This window comes from Dermacentor andersoni, chromosome 1 (assembly GCF_023375885.2).
Source record: "Dermacentor andersoni chromosome 1, qqDerAnde1_hic_scaffold, whole genome shotgun sequence".
NCBI classification, from domain to species: domain Eukaryota; kingdom Metazoa; phylum Arthropoda; class Arachnida; order Ixodida; family Ixodidae; genus Dermacentor; species Dermacentor andersoni.
This window is the reverse complement of record NC_092814.1, coordinates 210,808,864-210,823,590: the sequence shown is the minus strand read 5'-3', so window position 1 is coordinate 210,823,590 and position 14,727 is coordinate 210,808,864. Positions and strand designations below refer to the sequence as shown.

Sequence of the window (14,727 nt, the reverse complement as noted above, 5' to 3'; positions counted from 1 at the left end):
GAACCTCATGGCTTCTTTTTATCAATTGTGAACATCAGCGAAACTGCTCAGCGAAGCTCCTCTTCATTAAACACATGAATCTACTTTCGTCAAAAAAAAAGAACACGTTTGATTGTCACGGAATAAGTATTGCTTGTCAAATAAAGGCAGAAAGCAGAATTTATTTGATCATGGGTTTCTTTTACATTAGCAATTCTTGAAGCATTGTGCACACTATTCACGCTATTACCAAATGAGCTGTGTGACAATGCATTTAAAATAATTTTGTCACAGCATAGTAAACAAGTACCTCATGCTGTAGCGATAATTTCACTTTTCCGCTGTTTAACACGCAAAGCTGTGCGTGATTTCAATGAAAAGATGGGAGCAAATTAATACATACATGAACGAAGTAGACAGGGCAGGGCGTCTGTGTATACGTGTTAATTTATGTCTCTCGTCGTATCGCTATGTTTTACCAACTGGCCCAACAAGAAGTACTCGCGATTACTTATTTACAGCACACATACATTTTAAGAAAATTATAAACTCCAAGTAAAAGTATACGTTTCATTTTGCAACATGCTTCATGATGGCAATCACAAGAAGCGCTTGCCAGGCACCGAGTGAAAGGGCGAGTTGCTCGGTTGCTTATTTCGGCAGATTACATGTGCTTTTTTGTGCATTTAGGATCATATTAAAATGAGGATTCAGCTTGGTTTTTGTAGTCCCTATCGCTGACCGCATCACTGTGAGTTTCGAAGCACATACGATATGAATGGCGCCAACAGGCATTTTCTGTTCGCGATGATAGTACAATATCCTGCCCGGTCCCAGTGAAATAATAAAGCGTTCCGAAAGGTACAGCTAGTGTTCGCAAATCAGGGGCGCTATAACGTAACGGTATTCCAATCTGTTTCTATTCCAATCTTGCACTTAGCCCCCAACGATTGGAGAAAAAAAAATTGGGCCATCTCCCCTTCGCCTGCCCGTCACGCGGCATCACGAAAAGCGTGAATGCACTTAAGCGATTAATGCGATTAAGCAAGATCAGACCGAATAAAAAAAAGCTATTTTTGATTCGACGACTTTTTGACCATTGCCCCCACTTCGCCTGTCTGTCACAAGACGTCACAAAACTGCGAAAACTCACTGCATCAAAGTGACGCGTACGTGTTAAAGATGCATTAACATGCCAAACAAAACTGAACCCTTTTTCTGCACCGTTCCGAAAGGAATAGAAGATGGCTGCTCTCCTATCACTCTGACACTGGCTACTCGAAGCTGCCGCAGAAGATAGATTTATTTGCGGATAATAAAACTTTTTGCGTGGCAGTTTAACGCTATCGATCCCTATTGGCACATGAGACATCACTCTGCCAACTATTCTTCGCTGAGTATCCGTTTTAATTACATTTTTAGCCTTTCGTTGCATACTGCCGTCATATTTTACCGTCCACCGCAATCTAATTAAGGGGAAGCGGACCAATCGCAGACGCCGATACCATCTTCCTCATTTAGCTTTCTACTTTCAGTGGGCTGGCTCCGCCCCACCGAAAGCCTCTCCACTAAAATGTGCTCCTCGCCTCTTGTCAAGTCAATCAGATAAGAAAAACCGCTTAATGTACGGAATGCTCTTCGCTTTAAAAGCAAACAAAATAGATCCTCTATAAGCGATAAGAGTGTTTGATTGGGCTCTTCAAACAACGCTGCTGCTTACCGCCCAATGCTTGCATCAGTGTTTGCGTAAATTTACCTGCAGGTGATTGGAATAAAAAATTACATGTAGGTTCTCCTGTGGGAGTTACCTAAATTATGCCCAAGCATTATCTACTAATAACCTGCTGTTTCGTGGTCGTATGCTGGTGTGTTTGGTATAATTGCGAGAAACACCGCGAAGGAATCGTGAAACGGAGAAGCGCGATTGCAATCCTGAAATGTTAACTGAGACCAGCATGAGACGATGAAGAGGCGAGTAGTAACGAGGTTCACTCGTGTTATAGATAACTTCAGGGTAATGTGGACGTGGAATGAAATAGTGAGAGGGATTTTGTAAATGAAGCGAATATATACACAGCTTTCATTATGTGCAATGTCTCTTGTTTGGTTCCTTCTTTATCTTCAAATTCGATGATGGTGCGTTTCGATGATGCCGTTGCTTCGTGGAAGATGAGCACTGGCTGCTGCGCGCTGTATTAAGGGACGTAATTGAACAGTGTCACGTTTGTCAGACCTCGTACGTATATAGACGTGGTCGATGACGCTGGCTCCTCTCGATCCGAACCGTTATCAACTGCGCCCAACCGTACGCCGGCGACGGTTGTTTATGGCGTGGCCACGCGGGCCGCATCTTGAAAGCGATCTGCGATGGGGACACATTTCGCCGAGTGCTGATAGCTTCGTTTGCGCTGTGTTCTCGTCGCTTAATTCGTGTTGAAGCGAGAGGCAGCAGGAAGATCAATTCGCTCGCTGCTGCGGGACCTATCTTGAAAACGATCGTCTTACGTGGCGGACGGACGGACGGGTTCCTTCGTTGGGTAGGCACTGAAACTGAGATGCAGAAATTGGGAAACATATTGGGATAGCTTTACGTTATAGGGCTCCAGGGGTTGAATTCAGAAGCCCCTTTTTTCCGTAAGAAGCGTACGTCATCGGCCAGTCGCGTTCACTAACGTACTGTTCACTATCTCGACTGGCCGGCGCCATACAGGTGCCTGGACACCGCGATGTAACGCAGACAGAATAATAGAGACAAGGTAAATGGACAAGACATGCGCTGTCTATTTCATTTGTATTTCTTTTGTCTGTGTTACATCGTGCTGCTCAGGCATAGATATGAATCCGCACCAACTTGCACACACCTTTAAGTAATTCTGCAGTGTGGCCAGTGCCTATTGTAGCGAACCCCATGAACTGCTATTAAGAATATTAATCCTGGGAAGGTGTTCACGAAGCTGTCCAGAAAACAGTGGTGAGTGGTCAGCACCCATAGATCCAGAAGCGCGGCAGTGAAGGCACCGATCAACCGCAAGAACTTGTGTCATATAACAACTTCTGGAACTGTTCGGTTCATGCCGACAGTGACCCTCAGCGCTTTGTCCGAGTTCAGTGAAATGGACACAAGTGACATTGCCCTACGTGTATGCATGCTTTGGGTAGTGATTGTTACTTTGCTTGGAGGTGTTTACCAGGTGGTGTTGCAGTCTTTTATGGCCCACCTCACTCTCGTGCGCTCGCCGCTTTTGGCCCCGTACAGGCCACACAAATTGATGCAAGCTTAATTATTTTCATTTAAGTCAGAAAATGTTGATTTGGAACACAATCAAGGTTTTACGATCTCCATATGAAGCGTTTTGAAGTCCAGAGATGTTTTGATTATGCAAACGTCTTTATTGTGTCCACGTGTCACATGAAGAGTAACAAACAAGGGATGGTAATAAAGTACAGTGTCACAGTAAATAATTTATTTGTGTCGTCCGCCGAGCACCATGTTCATGATTTTCCGTCACCGAAACAATTTAACCGAAGCTTTACTTTAACCTAGTGATGTGCTAGCATCCGTTATTAAAGCTGAAGTACTGATTAGGGTGCGAGATGTCTTCTGAAGTGGCTTTGAAGAGGAATAAAAAACGACTCCCATCCTTATACAGCAAGGCGGTTCTTATAGCTTTGACCGTTGTTCCCCGTTCTCGACTGGCGATGGCTTGACATCAGCAGACGCCTTGCTCTTCTCAGAGTCGCGTTCGAAGAGGAACTTCTGGATGTGCGAGACGGGTGCTTCCACGCACAAGTGCAGCGCTAAGCCGAACAAAACGCTGAAGCAGTAGATTCCCATAGAGGTGCTGAGCTGCAATGTCGAAAAGGTGGTGGAGGGGAGAGAACAGGTCATGTCATAAAGATATTTTAAACTGGCAGTCCTGTACTGAGCTGTTCAAGAGTGCATGTTTACAGCAAGTAAAATTACATGCATGTAACGAAATGTTACGAAAACTTGTAATACTAATATCGCTTATATATTTGCAACCGTACTGCCCACGCGCCTTACTTTCGTATCATTGTGTAGAAAAAAGAAGCCTCCACTCCATCTTGCATCTGTGGCTTTCACAAATGACGCCGTTGTCTCACTACGCATGACGCTATAAAAGCTAAATTTAGCCTCTCTCTTGGCTCCCAGAAAGGCGTAGCTCAGCCATATTTGTCGATCTGAGCGGGAGTGGTCGCGCTTAAGGGAACTCACGATAGTAGGTGTAATCCATCAAGCTGGAACCTGTGCTCACTAGTAGTTATAATGCTTACAAGTGTGGGTAATTTGCTGCAGAAATCACTCACTGTTACGGATCCCTCAAGTTACGGCTTAAAAGAAGCGTAATTTGTGAATTAGTCTTTATGGTCGCACAGCTTTAGGCGCAGGGGAATCTTGTTCGTACTCACATACTATGATTGGGATGTCGCTTGCAGAGCTAATGTTATGACACATTCATAAGAGTGCTAATAAAGAGCGGCGCACGTGTTTTAGGCACATTTCCAAGCACTCGTTATTATCTTCTCTTTACCATGTGAATCACCCGTTGATTCCTAGCGGAAACTTATTCGTCAACGGTATATTCTCAAAATGTTATTTATGTTGTTTTCGAGCGTATCCAGTCAAAACACCAATACAAGAACTTGATTATTTCATGCAACATGCACACAGAATTGAAGCATTGCACAATTTGTCACATAGCAAAAGATGGAGCACGGCTTAGCTTAAGCTGTACCGCTGCTTAAGGCGCCCCATTTGGGCAAAACCTACACTGGACAATGCCTTCTTTCATCAACTTATGAGGGCACTTATTAAGGCGCTAGTTTAGGGCACCCATTATGACGCTTGAAGCTCTCGGATATCGTCGACACAAGGATTTACCGTCAAAGGAATCCTTTTGTCTATCTACTCGGCTTATATTATTCACTTGTCGACTGACGAGAACAACGCCAAAATTGGAAACGAGACCATCCATTTAAGAACTCTAAGAACATCTCCATCCTCAGTATACGAACTGTCGACAAGTCTTAGAGATTGCTCCTCCAATGGAGAACCATGTGCCATAGGTGCAGCCTTCTTTTTCTCTTCTATTTGCACTAATTCAGCTGTTTAGATCCTCTTAGCTCCAGTTTTCTTGCTGAGTCTGCAGTCATTAATGCATCTCAGAGAAGTGTCAAGTCATTAAGTAGCTGGTAGGGCAACTCACCAGTCACTCAAGATTAGCTCTAGAACACTTAGAGCAGGTTGATGCGCAAACATTAGTTTGCCTGGGGCTTACACAATGGGACTCTTGGCAGCTCAATGGATGACGTCATACTTCCACACGGAAGGTAATAACGAAAGTGACGATTTCGTTCATAAGGCTATCACGGCACATACAAGAGATGATAGAGACCGGGATGGAACTAAAGGTTTAGCGTAGGCTCTGAAGTCCCATGTCAAGCAACTTCAGCACATTTTGCGTAATTCATGTCCATAAAAGAGTTTGAATAGCTGAAGCTGTACTTCTTCTTCGCCTTAGGAGAAGCTTGGTGTTCACTCCAGTTTGACTCCATAAAATAAATCTAGCCGTTCTTCGTGGTCCTTGCGCAAGTCATGTCTCGTAGAACTAGGCATTCCAAATTTGTTGTGAACACGCCTAAAATAAACGTCTAAATAGCACGTTTCACAACGCAAAATACACCAGGTAAGATTCACTGTGACTCTTTCACTGCGACTCTGTAGACCTTTCTAGATGGATTGGTCGTTCTTAGTATATAAGCGCATTTGATATCCAGATGCGGATGAGATGTATCGGTTAAAATTTTAAATAATTCTAGTCACACCCTGCCCAAAAAGTTCACAGATGGTCAAGTTCTGGAATCATTGTAAGGAACGGAGCTAAACACGGCACCAGATAGAAGAGAAAAGGATGAGTGCCAAGTCTCTTTTCCTGTTTCTCTTCTTTCCCACGTCATTTTAAGCAGCTCGTTTTTCAGTCTGCTAAATTATGCAGGATCATTTCCTTCTGTGCCAAGTTAGCAAGCCAAGAAGATTCTTCTTCATATTTTTGCAGCCTACATGTTGTGAGCAACAGGCAATGTACACGCTCTAAGTTACTGCGAACCTTTGTGTATATGAAAAAAAAACTGAAACAACAGTAACTCTTGTTAGGTTGTCCCGTAATTCAGCACCAAACTTTGCATTGCGAGGACGGTTGACTGTGGCTATACCAATTAGTCTGTCCGAAGGACTGGTGGACGGCACTGATTACTTAATAGCTTCTACCTAGACTATATGTGATGTTATAGTTGCGTCTAACACACGGACTGTATTTCCCAAGTGCGGCTTTACTACCGCTGTCCGAAGAGCTGTGTGATGTTGTGCAACTCCGAAGAACAGCATCTACCGGTCTCAGCGCTTGTTTGAGACTGAGTGCTTCTCTCGCTAGCGAACATGCATTGTTGTGCGGGTAATTCCCTACAACTCGCATGCCCAACTTCTCATAGTGTTTTCCCATGTGAAGGACTCGTTCACATCCATTTCAATAGAGCATTGCGACAGCCTTCATTGAAATTTAAGGTGAAAAACACGAGTATCAGTGACTCGTTCATTTCGCAGCACATACACACAACCTCAATCCAACGTCGCATGCCGTGGAACACTGAAAGCACAGCGAAACCCTAGAAAGAGGAGATGTTGAACGAAGTATCGTTTCTCCAGGAGCCTTAGTGTAGGAGTGGAATTCCAGCTGCCGCGAGCCAAAGAATGCCAAAGTCTCATCACTATCATCATATATGAAGTTCATCATACATAAAGTATAATGTGAAGTTCGCGGATTTTGTATGTGTGATAAAAATCTACCCAAAAGAAACGGCGAGCAAGTAATAAGATGAGGACAGGTTTGACTGTTAACTGATTGACAGTGAGAGCACGTAAGGGGTTGAAAGCTAGGCGAAATCAGATTAGCATATATGCTAAGCGATCAGCAGCCAAGTTCCCGGCAAGGCCAGCAAGGCAAGGCTCTGCAATGCCTACGCTATTAAGGAAGTTTATGTTTCATTATTTCTCGTCGCGCCTTTTCTTCAACAGGGATTCTCCATCTCTAAACATACATAGTTAACCGCGGCTCTAGGTGAGCCAGAACAACATTACCACTCGTTCTTTTATGTTGGTTCATCGCGCCCGGTGCACATCGACAACTTAATTCCGCATTGGGCTTCAGTATTCGTCTTCTCTATAAGTAATGTCAACGGGGCATTGTTCAAATAGCTACTTTATACTTGTCAGACCAACGAGAGCCACGCAAGAGCAGCCTTTTCGACAACGTCAGCTGTTAAGAGCACCTCCATGCTTTTTTGCGTCCGTCATACGTTTCCTCAGCTCCTCGGCGCGTGTAACAGCTATTTTGAAAGAATACACGCAGGCAGGCGAATGGATGCAGTTATTCGAAGTTTTCACATAGCAAGCAGAGCATGTACATATACGCACTGTTGAATCCCTTGTAGTGTGCCCAATGAAATTCTGCAGCTGGTAAATAATCAACAGAGTTGCAACAGACCATGTAAATGCGGACGGGGGTGCTTATGGGAACATAATCGTCGTTGACGTGCACTCTGGGCTGGACTGCCAGTTATGTTCATCAACCTATCAACAAAGTATCCTCACAAGCACGGCAGTAGAGGCATCAAGGCAAAACTTTGCAGAGTAATTCACAAAGTTCAAATGAACCTTGGTAGACTTGGTCGGCGCAGTTGCATAAGGTGGAGATTATGATACTTGAAAACAAATTAAATTCTGAGATTTTTCGCGGCAGAATTATGACTTGATTATGAGGCACACCGTAGTGAGGGACTCCAGAAGAATTTTTACCACCCGGTAAGTTGGTAAAACCAGTAAGTCTCCTGGGGTTCTTTAACATGCATCGAATGCACGCTACACGCGATTCTTTTGCATTTGAACCCCATCGGAATGCGGCCGCCACGACCGGGATTCGAAACCGCGCCCTCGGGCTTATTAGCGGAACGTCACAGCCACTACGTTATCACGGCTGTTCTGAAGCTTCAAGACGTTTTGTAAACTTCTGCAAATTTAAGTGATCTCTGCGAAGCTTCGAGCGCCTTCTGAAGGCATAGTTTGATAATCTTTGCGAGCCTTTAGCGGTTCATTCTCGGCTGGCATTTTCTTTTTTTTTCACGTGTGGGTATTGAGCAAGTTTGCGTAGATATGCTGGAGTTCTTTATTAATATTGAAATTGCAGTAAAGGAACGTGGTTTGAGGGGGGGGGGGGGAGATGACGGAAACTTTTCCATTGTGCAATGAATGAAAATAATGACGTAAGATATGAAAGACGGTCACAACTTTAGTCTAGTCAGCACAAAAGTGACATAAGGGTGCGTGAAGTTCAAATGTGGTTCGAGATGCACGAGTGTGCAAAGTGATAAGAAACATCACTCAGAAAAGTCAAAAGGGGTACTTTATGTACAGCTCTGCGGCCTTAATTTTGTAAGCAGTGTTTTTAAACAATGGCGTGGTAAAAGGAACACCTCGCTTTCAGAGGCAGGTTATACTTCCACTAAGAAAGATAGTAGACATATTTGAATTACGCCAGCTAAACATTCGACTTGACTAGAATTTGGCATGTCAGTAGTTTATGCTCTGAGTGCGCAAGAGTTGCACATAAAATATAAAAATTTTTATTTGCTGTAGAATTTGTGTTCTCTTCCGCTTGCAGGCCATAAACTAGCTCTAGTAGCCACCAACATGACTGCACTGTTTGCTGACAGCTACAGCATGTACTTTCATTTCTTCGGACTGTACTTTTCGTCGAATTCATAATTTATTCTCCACAAGTGGGCTAACGTCCGCTGAAGCAAACCACTACTAACTATTTTTTCCTTGTCACTGCATTCCCACAGAAGCTGTTTAAAACTCAGTCGCTTAATTTATCAACCATAGAAGAAATTCAGATAAAAAAATATGTAAGCCATAGCTTGCGTAAGAGTTCAAACGTTAAGGATGCCCGACATTGCAACAATGGGCATTGAACAAAGGGTATACCTGAAAGAACTCGCTCAGCTCAAAATTGGTCCTCATATTTCCTGTGCGAATGTAGAACACGGGTACATGAGTAAGGTAGATGCAGAAAGTCAACCTTGACAGGGGCCGGAACGCCGTCCACGAGAAGAAGCCGTTGAACCATCCTGTGAGCAGAATCCCCGCATCAATGTTTTCAAATACGAAAAATGGAAGCGAATGCATCACACCCTTCAAAGAAACTTTGCTAACTCTTCGAACAAGGGGAGTTTCTTCTCTTAGCAGTAAGTTTCGGACACAGCGTGTCTGCCTGTTGGGTGCGAAATTTTTTGGGCTCCTTGAAACGTTAGGTTACGTGGTACAAGCAGGTTTTCGGCGTAAGTGTAGGCGAGCAGAGAGGTCCGATTCCAGTTCGTTGTGTAACATGTTACTCATAACAGCTATATACATGGGAAGCCATCTATCTTCTGTACTAAATGCAAGGAATTTTCTTATTTATTCTTTTTTCTAAACTTTAAGTGTCAAGCACTAAAGCTGGTTTTACTGAGTTTTACGCTTTACTCGAATGCTAGATATTTCCCATTCTATAGAAAGCCACATTATTAGATCAGCAGTAACAATTAATACATGCTTTGTATTTTCGTCTTCTTGCGATGTCGAGCGCGACTTGCTTTGGTCTGTGTTAAACCTATTGGATTCTAGATTATTTCCAGAGATGAAGGTTCTAGGACCTGGACCTGACGCCTCGTGCAGTCCCAAAGTAATCCAGTGACTGCATAGTTTTCGAAATTCACTATCCTCAGATATCGATTGTGGGCGTGACGAGCACCCCTGCGCGTGGGCACTACTAGTACTCCATTTCCTTTTTCTCTCATTCACTTCTGTTAAATGAATATAATTTTACAGTTGAAACCTGCGACGTCGGCGTTGTGTCCAGTTTTGTAACTTGGCCTATCCAGGAGGCGCTGCATTCAGTTAAAGACACGACTGGGCTGATCCTGATACTAGGGCGCGATGTGTGTTCTCTAATACCGAGAAGTAACTATATGCCTCGTACCATAACCTAATATGGCCATATGCGTGTCTGCGGGAACATAAAGATTCTCACATAGGACCAGTATGATCCTATATAGAATTAATATGGTGTGCATGGGGTATATAGGGCTCTTTCGGTTGGATTGCAAGGGTTTAATGCGATATCATCATGCGCATTGAAGCATGGCCTTCGTCAGTGTAGGGAGGTATGTCATCGGCAGAGCAAGTGACGGGTAAGGGCAACGGAGCAGGGATGGAGAAGCGGAGTTGGTGTGAGATATAGACGCGTGCTGCAGGAGGAACGGCGGCAGTTTCGCAGCTTGCGCTTGGCACGCTGGATATCGCAATATTCTTCGCCACACAACACTCTGTAGAGGTGTACACGCGTCGTGACTTAATAGCAACAAACTAAACGTGGTCGTTTTGCTATTATGTTCCAGCTGACCAACTGGGACGTTGTACCATCGTAAGCAGCAGCAAATGGACAACACTAGACAGCAGCTATAATGACATAACTGACAAGTGAGTTTGAGGCAGGAGAAAACGTCATGCAGACGTCGATAGATAATCACCAAACTATAGGATCTCATAATGCTATCGCATTACAGCCACTCTATTAAAACATTATATTACTTTCTGGTTATCTCCTTAACCTCTTTTCTCCTGTGTATGAAAGCAAACTACATGGGTGTCTGGTTGACCTCCCTACCTTTCTTTCTCTATGTCTTCTCACTTTTCATCTCGTCAATGGCTCTTCCTGTTTATGGCAATAGTTTTCACGAAACCAAAAGAAACCATAAGGCAACATGCGGTGGTGCCAGTAGTTTTTACTGATCAGTTTAACGTGTCAGGCACAGGGTTTCTGCTACTTGTCATAATGAAGTTCGGAATTAATTCACTGTTTATATGATAGTTGCCATGCACTCAAATGCAAGAAAGCTTTCAATAAAGGTTCTGCGTTTTAAGCAAAATGTAAGGTAAAAGATTTCTTATAACTACTCAGACGAAACAAACTTGCTTCTCGGCCAAAGTTATAACCCCATATCAAACGTATCGAGGATCATGCCATCAACATTCATCATAATTGGTCACCAACGAAGCCAAGCCAGTTTTGGTCCATATGCTATAATTAAGAACTGGTTCTCTCACAGGTTTCTCTGCATTTAGCTGTCGGACCCGGCTGATTGAGGAATCGTGCATGCTATCGATTGATTGATGGTTTTGGCATGATTAATTCCGGCATGGTATGAGATTCAGCTTAGTGAACATAACGCGGTGAGCTTGCCCTCTTAGATACTTAGCTGCACTTGTTGAGACATAATTCCCGCGTTAAAGTGTGCAGCTTTCGCCGAGTTCGCAACGGTCTTCGCTTTATACAAACTCCTGTTTACTAGGGCGGATATCCCATTTCCCCTTGTGATGCGTCTATATGTAACCAAGCTTCGCAGAGCTCTTCTGTTCTAAAGACGACGCACTTAGGCTTCCTATAGCATTTAGCCTTTTTTATTTCAAGAAAAGGGAAGCGTTGGGCTCTTTGCGGTGGCAGTTGCCAGCCAGCTCTTCCGTCTTACTTCTACGATCGTTTTCATCCTTGCAAACGGAATTATAATAATTATATATCACAGCAAGATATCGGGCGTGCTTACTATCTGCGTTCGCTGACAGCCCACACACTGAATGTAACAATGGAGGACGCGATAGCTCTAACTGAAAGCAAACAAGGACTAGTTAGCCATTTCGTCAACGCGACCTATTTCACGTTGCCGTTTCCAGCTCTGCAGTGTCGACGGCATGGCAGCATAAAAAGCAAAAACCACATGAAAAAATCCGGAAGAACCCATCTCAAGATGAATGCCGACGTTATGATTAGCACTGAAGCAATGAAGCGAAACACCGTATTGCCAATGTCGAAACATGTATGCAGCCGACCTCTTGCGCTTCTTACTGCACACGTGGCGCCACCTGGCCGCGCCGCCGTAAAGTGCGCGCGTGGCGCAAGTTCCACTCCGCCGAGCATCGGATAAATTTAAAGGGTCATTTTTGCCAACATAGGGCGGCACGTACGCAGTGGCACACACCTAGTTACATACGTTAACGTCAAAAAGGTTCATTGAAGAGCGGCACACACCTAATGACACATCCACAGTGACGCAAGTTGGTATCAAAGATGTTCGCTGAAGAGCAGCACAGACCGAGTGGCACAACCGAGTGGAAAATTCTCAGCGCTCCAAGTGGCCGTCAAAGAGGTTTATTGAAGTTCTCCCAGTGCCACATGTTCAGTGTCGCGTCCACAGTAACCCACGTCAGCGTCAATACTCGTAGAAGAGCGGGCACATGGGTACACATTGGCCCAGTGACCAAAATTAGTTTCGTTGCGTGTGACAGTTAGTGACAGTTAGTTTCGAAAATAGTTCCCAGCAGTTGATGCACTACCCGTTTGACCATGGACTATCCGGTGACCCAAGTTGGCGGGAAAATAGTTAGTGACATAGATAGGTAGGTAGATAGCTAGATACACATTCTGGCTGCCGAAGTGCGTTAAGTACCCTAAGAACGCTAATCGTATTAAAATGCATTTGCACCTTTCCTGGGTCCTGCACGTACTAAATACATATCCTAGCACGAAATCTCTAACTTAATTAATTAAATTATGGGGTTCACGTTCCGAAACCACAATCTGATTATGAACACGTCGTAATGCGGGACTCCGGAATAATTTGGACCGCCTGGGGCTCTTTAACGTGCGCCTAAATTTATAGGCACACGGGTGTTCTCGCATTTCGCCCCATCGAAACGCGCCCACCGTAAAGAAATCTCTTAAATGGGTTTGACTCAACTGTGAAATTTTAACGAATGCATTCTTTTATTGGGATTCGCTTTCTTAGGGTGCTTCACGCACTTTCCGGTATTTTGTTGCTGTCTACGTCCGTAATCATTTTCCCGCCAAGTTGGGTCACTCAGTAATACATGGTGGCGCAGTGTGTCCAAAAGGATGCAAGACAGAGGACTCCGTCTGCGTAGACGCCCCATACATGACGCGTTTCGGTGGCGGCAATATGGTCTGCTACATTGCTTCACTGCCAATCGCATTAAGGTCTACATTCATCGTGAGATGTGTTCTGCCGGAACTTGTTTTTCCTTGAATGTTTGCAACATTGCGATTGCTGCTGCGCTTTCGATGCGGAGAGCCGCAAGTGTTGTGACGCACCTCCGCGTTTTGTGGCGCAGGCGTAGCATGGCCAGAGCAAGCCCACACTCCAGAGTAGCCGGTGGAACCCGCCATAGATAGCGTTCACGGGGGCGCTGGGCAGCTTGCCTCCGTTCCACGGAACCGTCACGAACATCACGAACAACATTAGAGCCAAGGACAGCATCCACTGGGCAGCCTGGAACCACTGGCAACGACAGCCGCACGCAAAATAGAACGCTCAAGAAAGTTAGCAGAAGGAAAACTGGCCTGTGTGGCCTAGGTTACGAGCAGTCTAACATCGACTCAGACAAGGTGTGATTTATTGGAGAACCAGGGGAAGCACTGGGAAGAAACGCAGCGTCGACTATATCCCTGAGAGCAACATGAAAGGCACACTATAACTTACATTCAAGGGGCAATATTGGCTCAACATTCCTGCCGAACGTGAGTGTTCCACGATAATGTACGTATAATCGGAAAGCTACTTGGTTTTTAATCACATATCATGTTTCAGTCTACTCTCCACGAGTAATGGGCGATTAATAAAGGTCGCAATGCTCACAGCGTACACACCACATATTTCTAGAACACTAGGGAAAGAGGGAAATTGAAATGAAAATTCACTGCGAGCTTCATTACGGCACGAAGTGTCACAGGCAGTGCCTTTACGAAAGCTTTGTATCGAAGACAACAGTGAAAGAGTTTCTTATTGACATGTTAAACGGTGTAGAGTGACATGATAGCACAAGTGCGCGCTTCTCTGAAGTCAGTAAGCTATGAAATAGGGGTGTTCGAATAGTTAAATGTTTGAATCGACTCGAGTACGAATGTTCGAGAAGTACGACATACGAATATTGAATCGAATATTGAATATTTTCTTATTTCTGAACAAATGTAAAATACAGTTTTGCGAGGAGCCTGTTTGACGCAAAAATAAGGATTATATACATTTACTTTACATGTGTAATACTGTTCTCAACTCTCAACCACAACAAATTCACTAATAGAACAAGTTAACACAACGTTACTAGGCGTACGTTGCTATGTGTTCTTTGAAGTTGAGAAGTGTGATACTACAAGGGGCACGTTGTTTCAAAGAGATGCAAATATGATGAGGTTGGTCAAATAATAAATCAAAACAATGAAATCGTATATAGACTACCTAAAATTTAGGTATAATTATTCAATGACTGCAAATTATATATATGAAGTTATCAAATATGAGTGATTCCCCAACTGAACCACTGCAAAGCTTCTGCTTGACATCAATGCCAGACATTGAAACTAGCTTAAAATGCCTATCAAAAGTAATAAGAGGGCTCAAGTTATCGGCTGCTGCGATAACCAGCTGCGATGATTTCTATAGCAAAATACAAAAGAACACGCTCACATGGTCCAGCAGGATTCTGTGAAATTTTTAAACATTCACTACAATTAAGTGTTGTTCTCAATGACTGAAAGAAAGCTAAGGTTATTCCCATTTTTA

General features: G+C 44.0%; 1 protein-coding gene across 1 annotated transcript; it reads right to left on the bottom strand.

Annotated features, from left to right (window-relative positions):
- Positions 1-3,640: 3,640 nt before the first annotated feature.
- Positions 3,641-13,395, bottom strand: LOC140218494 (nose resistant to fluoxetine protein 6-like). Its single transcript, XM_072288237.1, has 3 exons — positions 13,260-13,395; positions 9,041-9,183; positions 3,641-3,826 (listed from the first exon to the last, which is right to left on the bottom strand). Exons 1-3 carry the CDS (start codon positions 13,393-13,395, stop codon positions 3,641-3,643), a joined length of 465 nt encoding a protein of 154 aa, XP_072144338.1.
- Positions 13,396-14,727: the final 1,332 nt, after the last annotated feature.

Bases quoted from the DNA above. Each gene is read 5' to 3' on its own strand.
- LOC140218494 (XM_072288237.1), bottom strand. From the start codon at position 13,395: ATGTTCGTGACGGTTCCGTGGAACGGAGGCAAGCTGCCCAGCGCCCCC. The intron at 9,184-13,259 runs GTGCGTCACAAC...TTCTGCTCACAG, and splicing joins CTGCGCCACAAAACGCGGAG to GATGGTTCAACGGCTTCTTC. The intron at 3,827-9,040 runs GTATACCCTTTG...TCGACATTGCAG, and splicing joins AGCTGAGCGAGTTCTTTCAG to CTCAGCACCTCTATGGGAAT.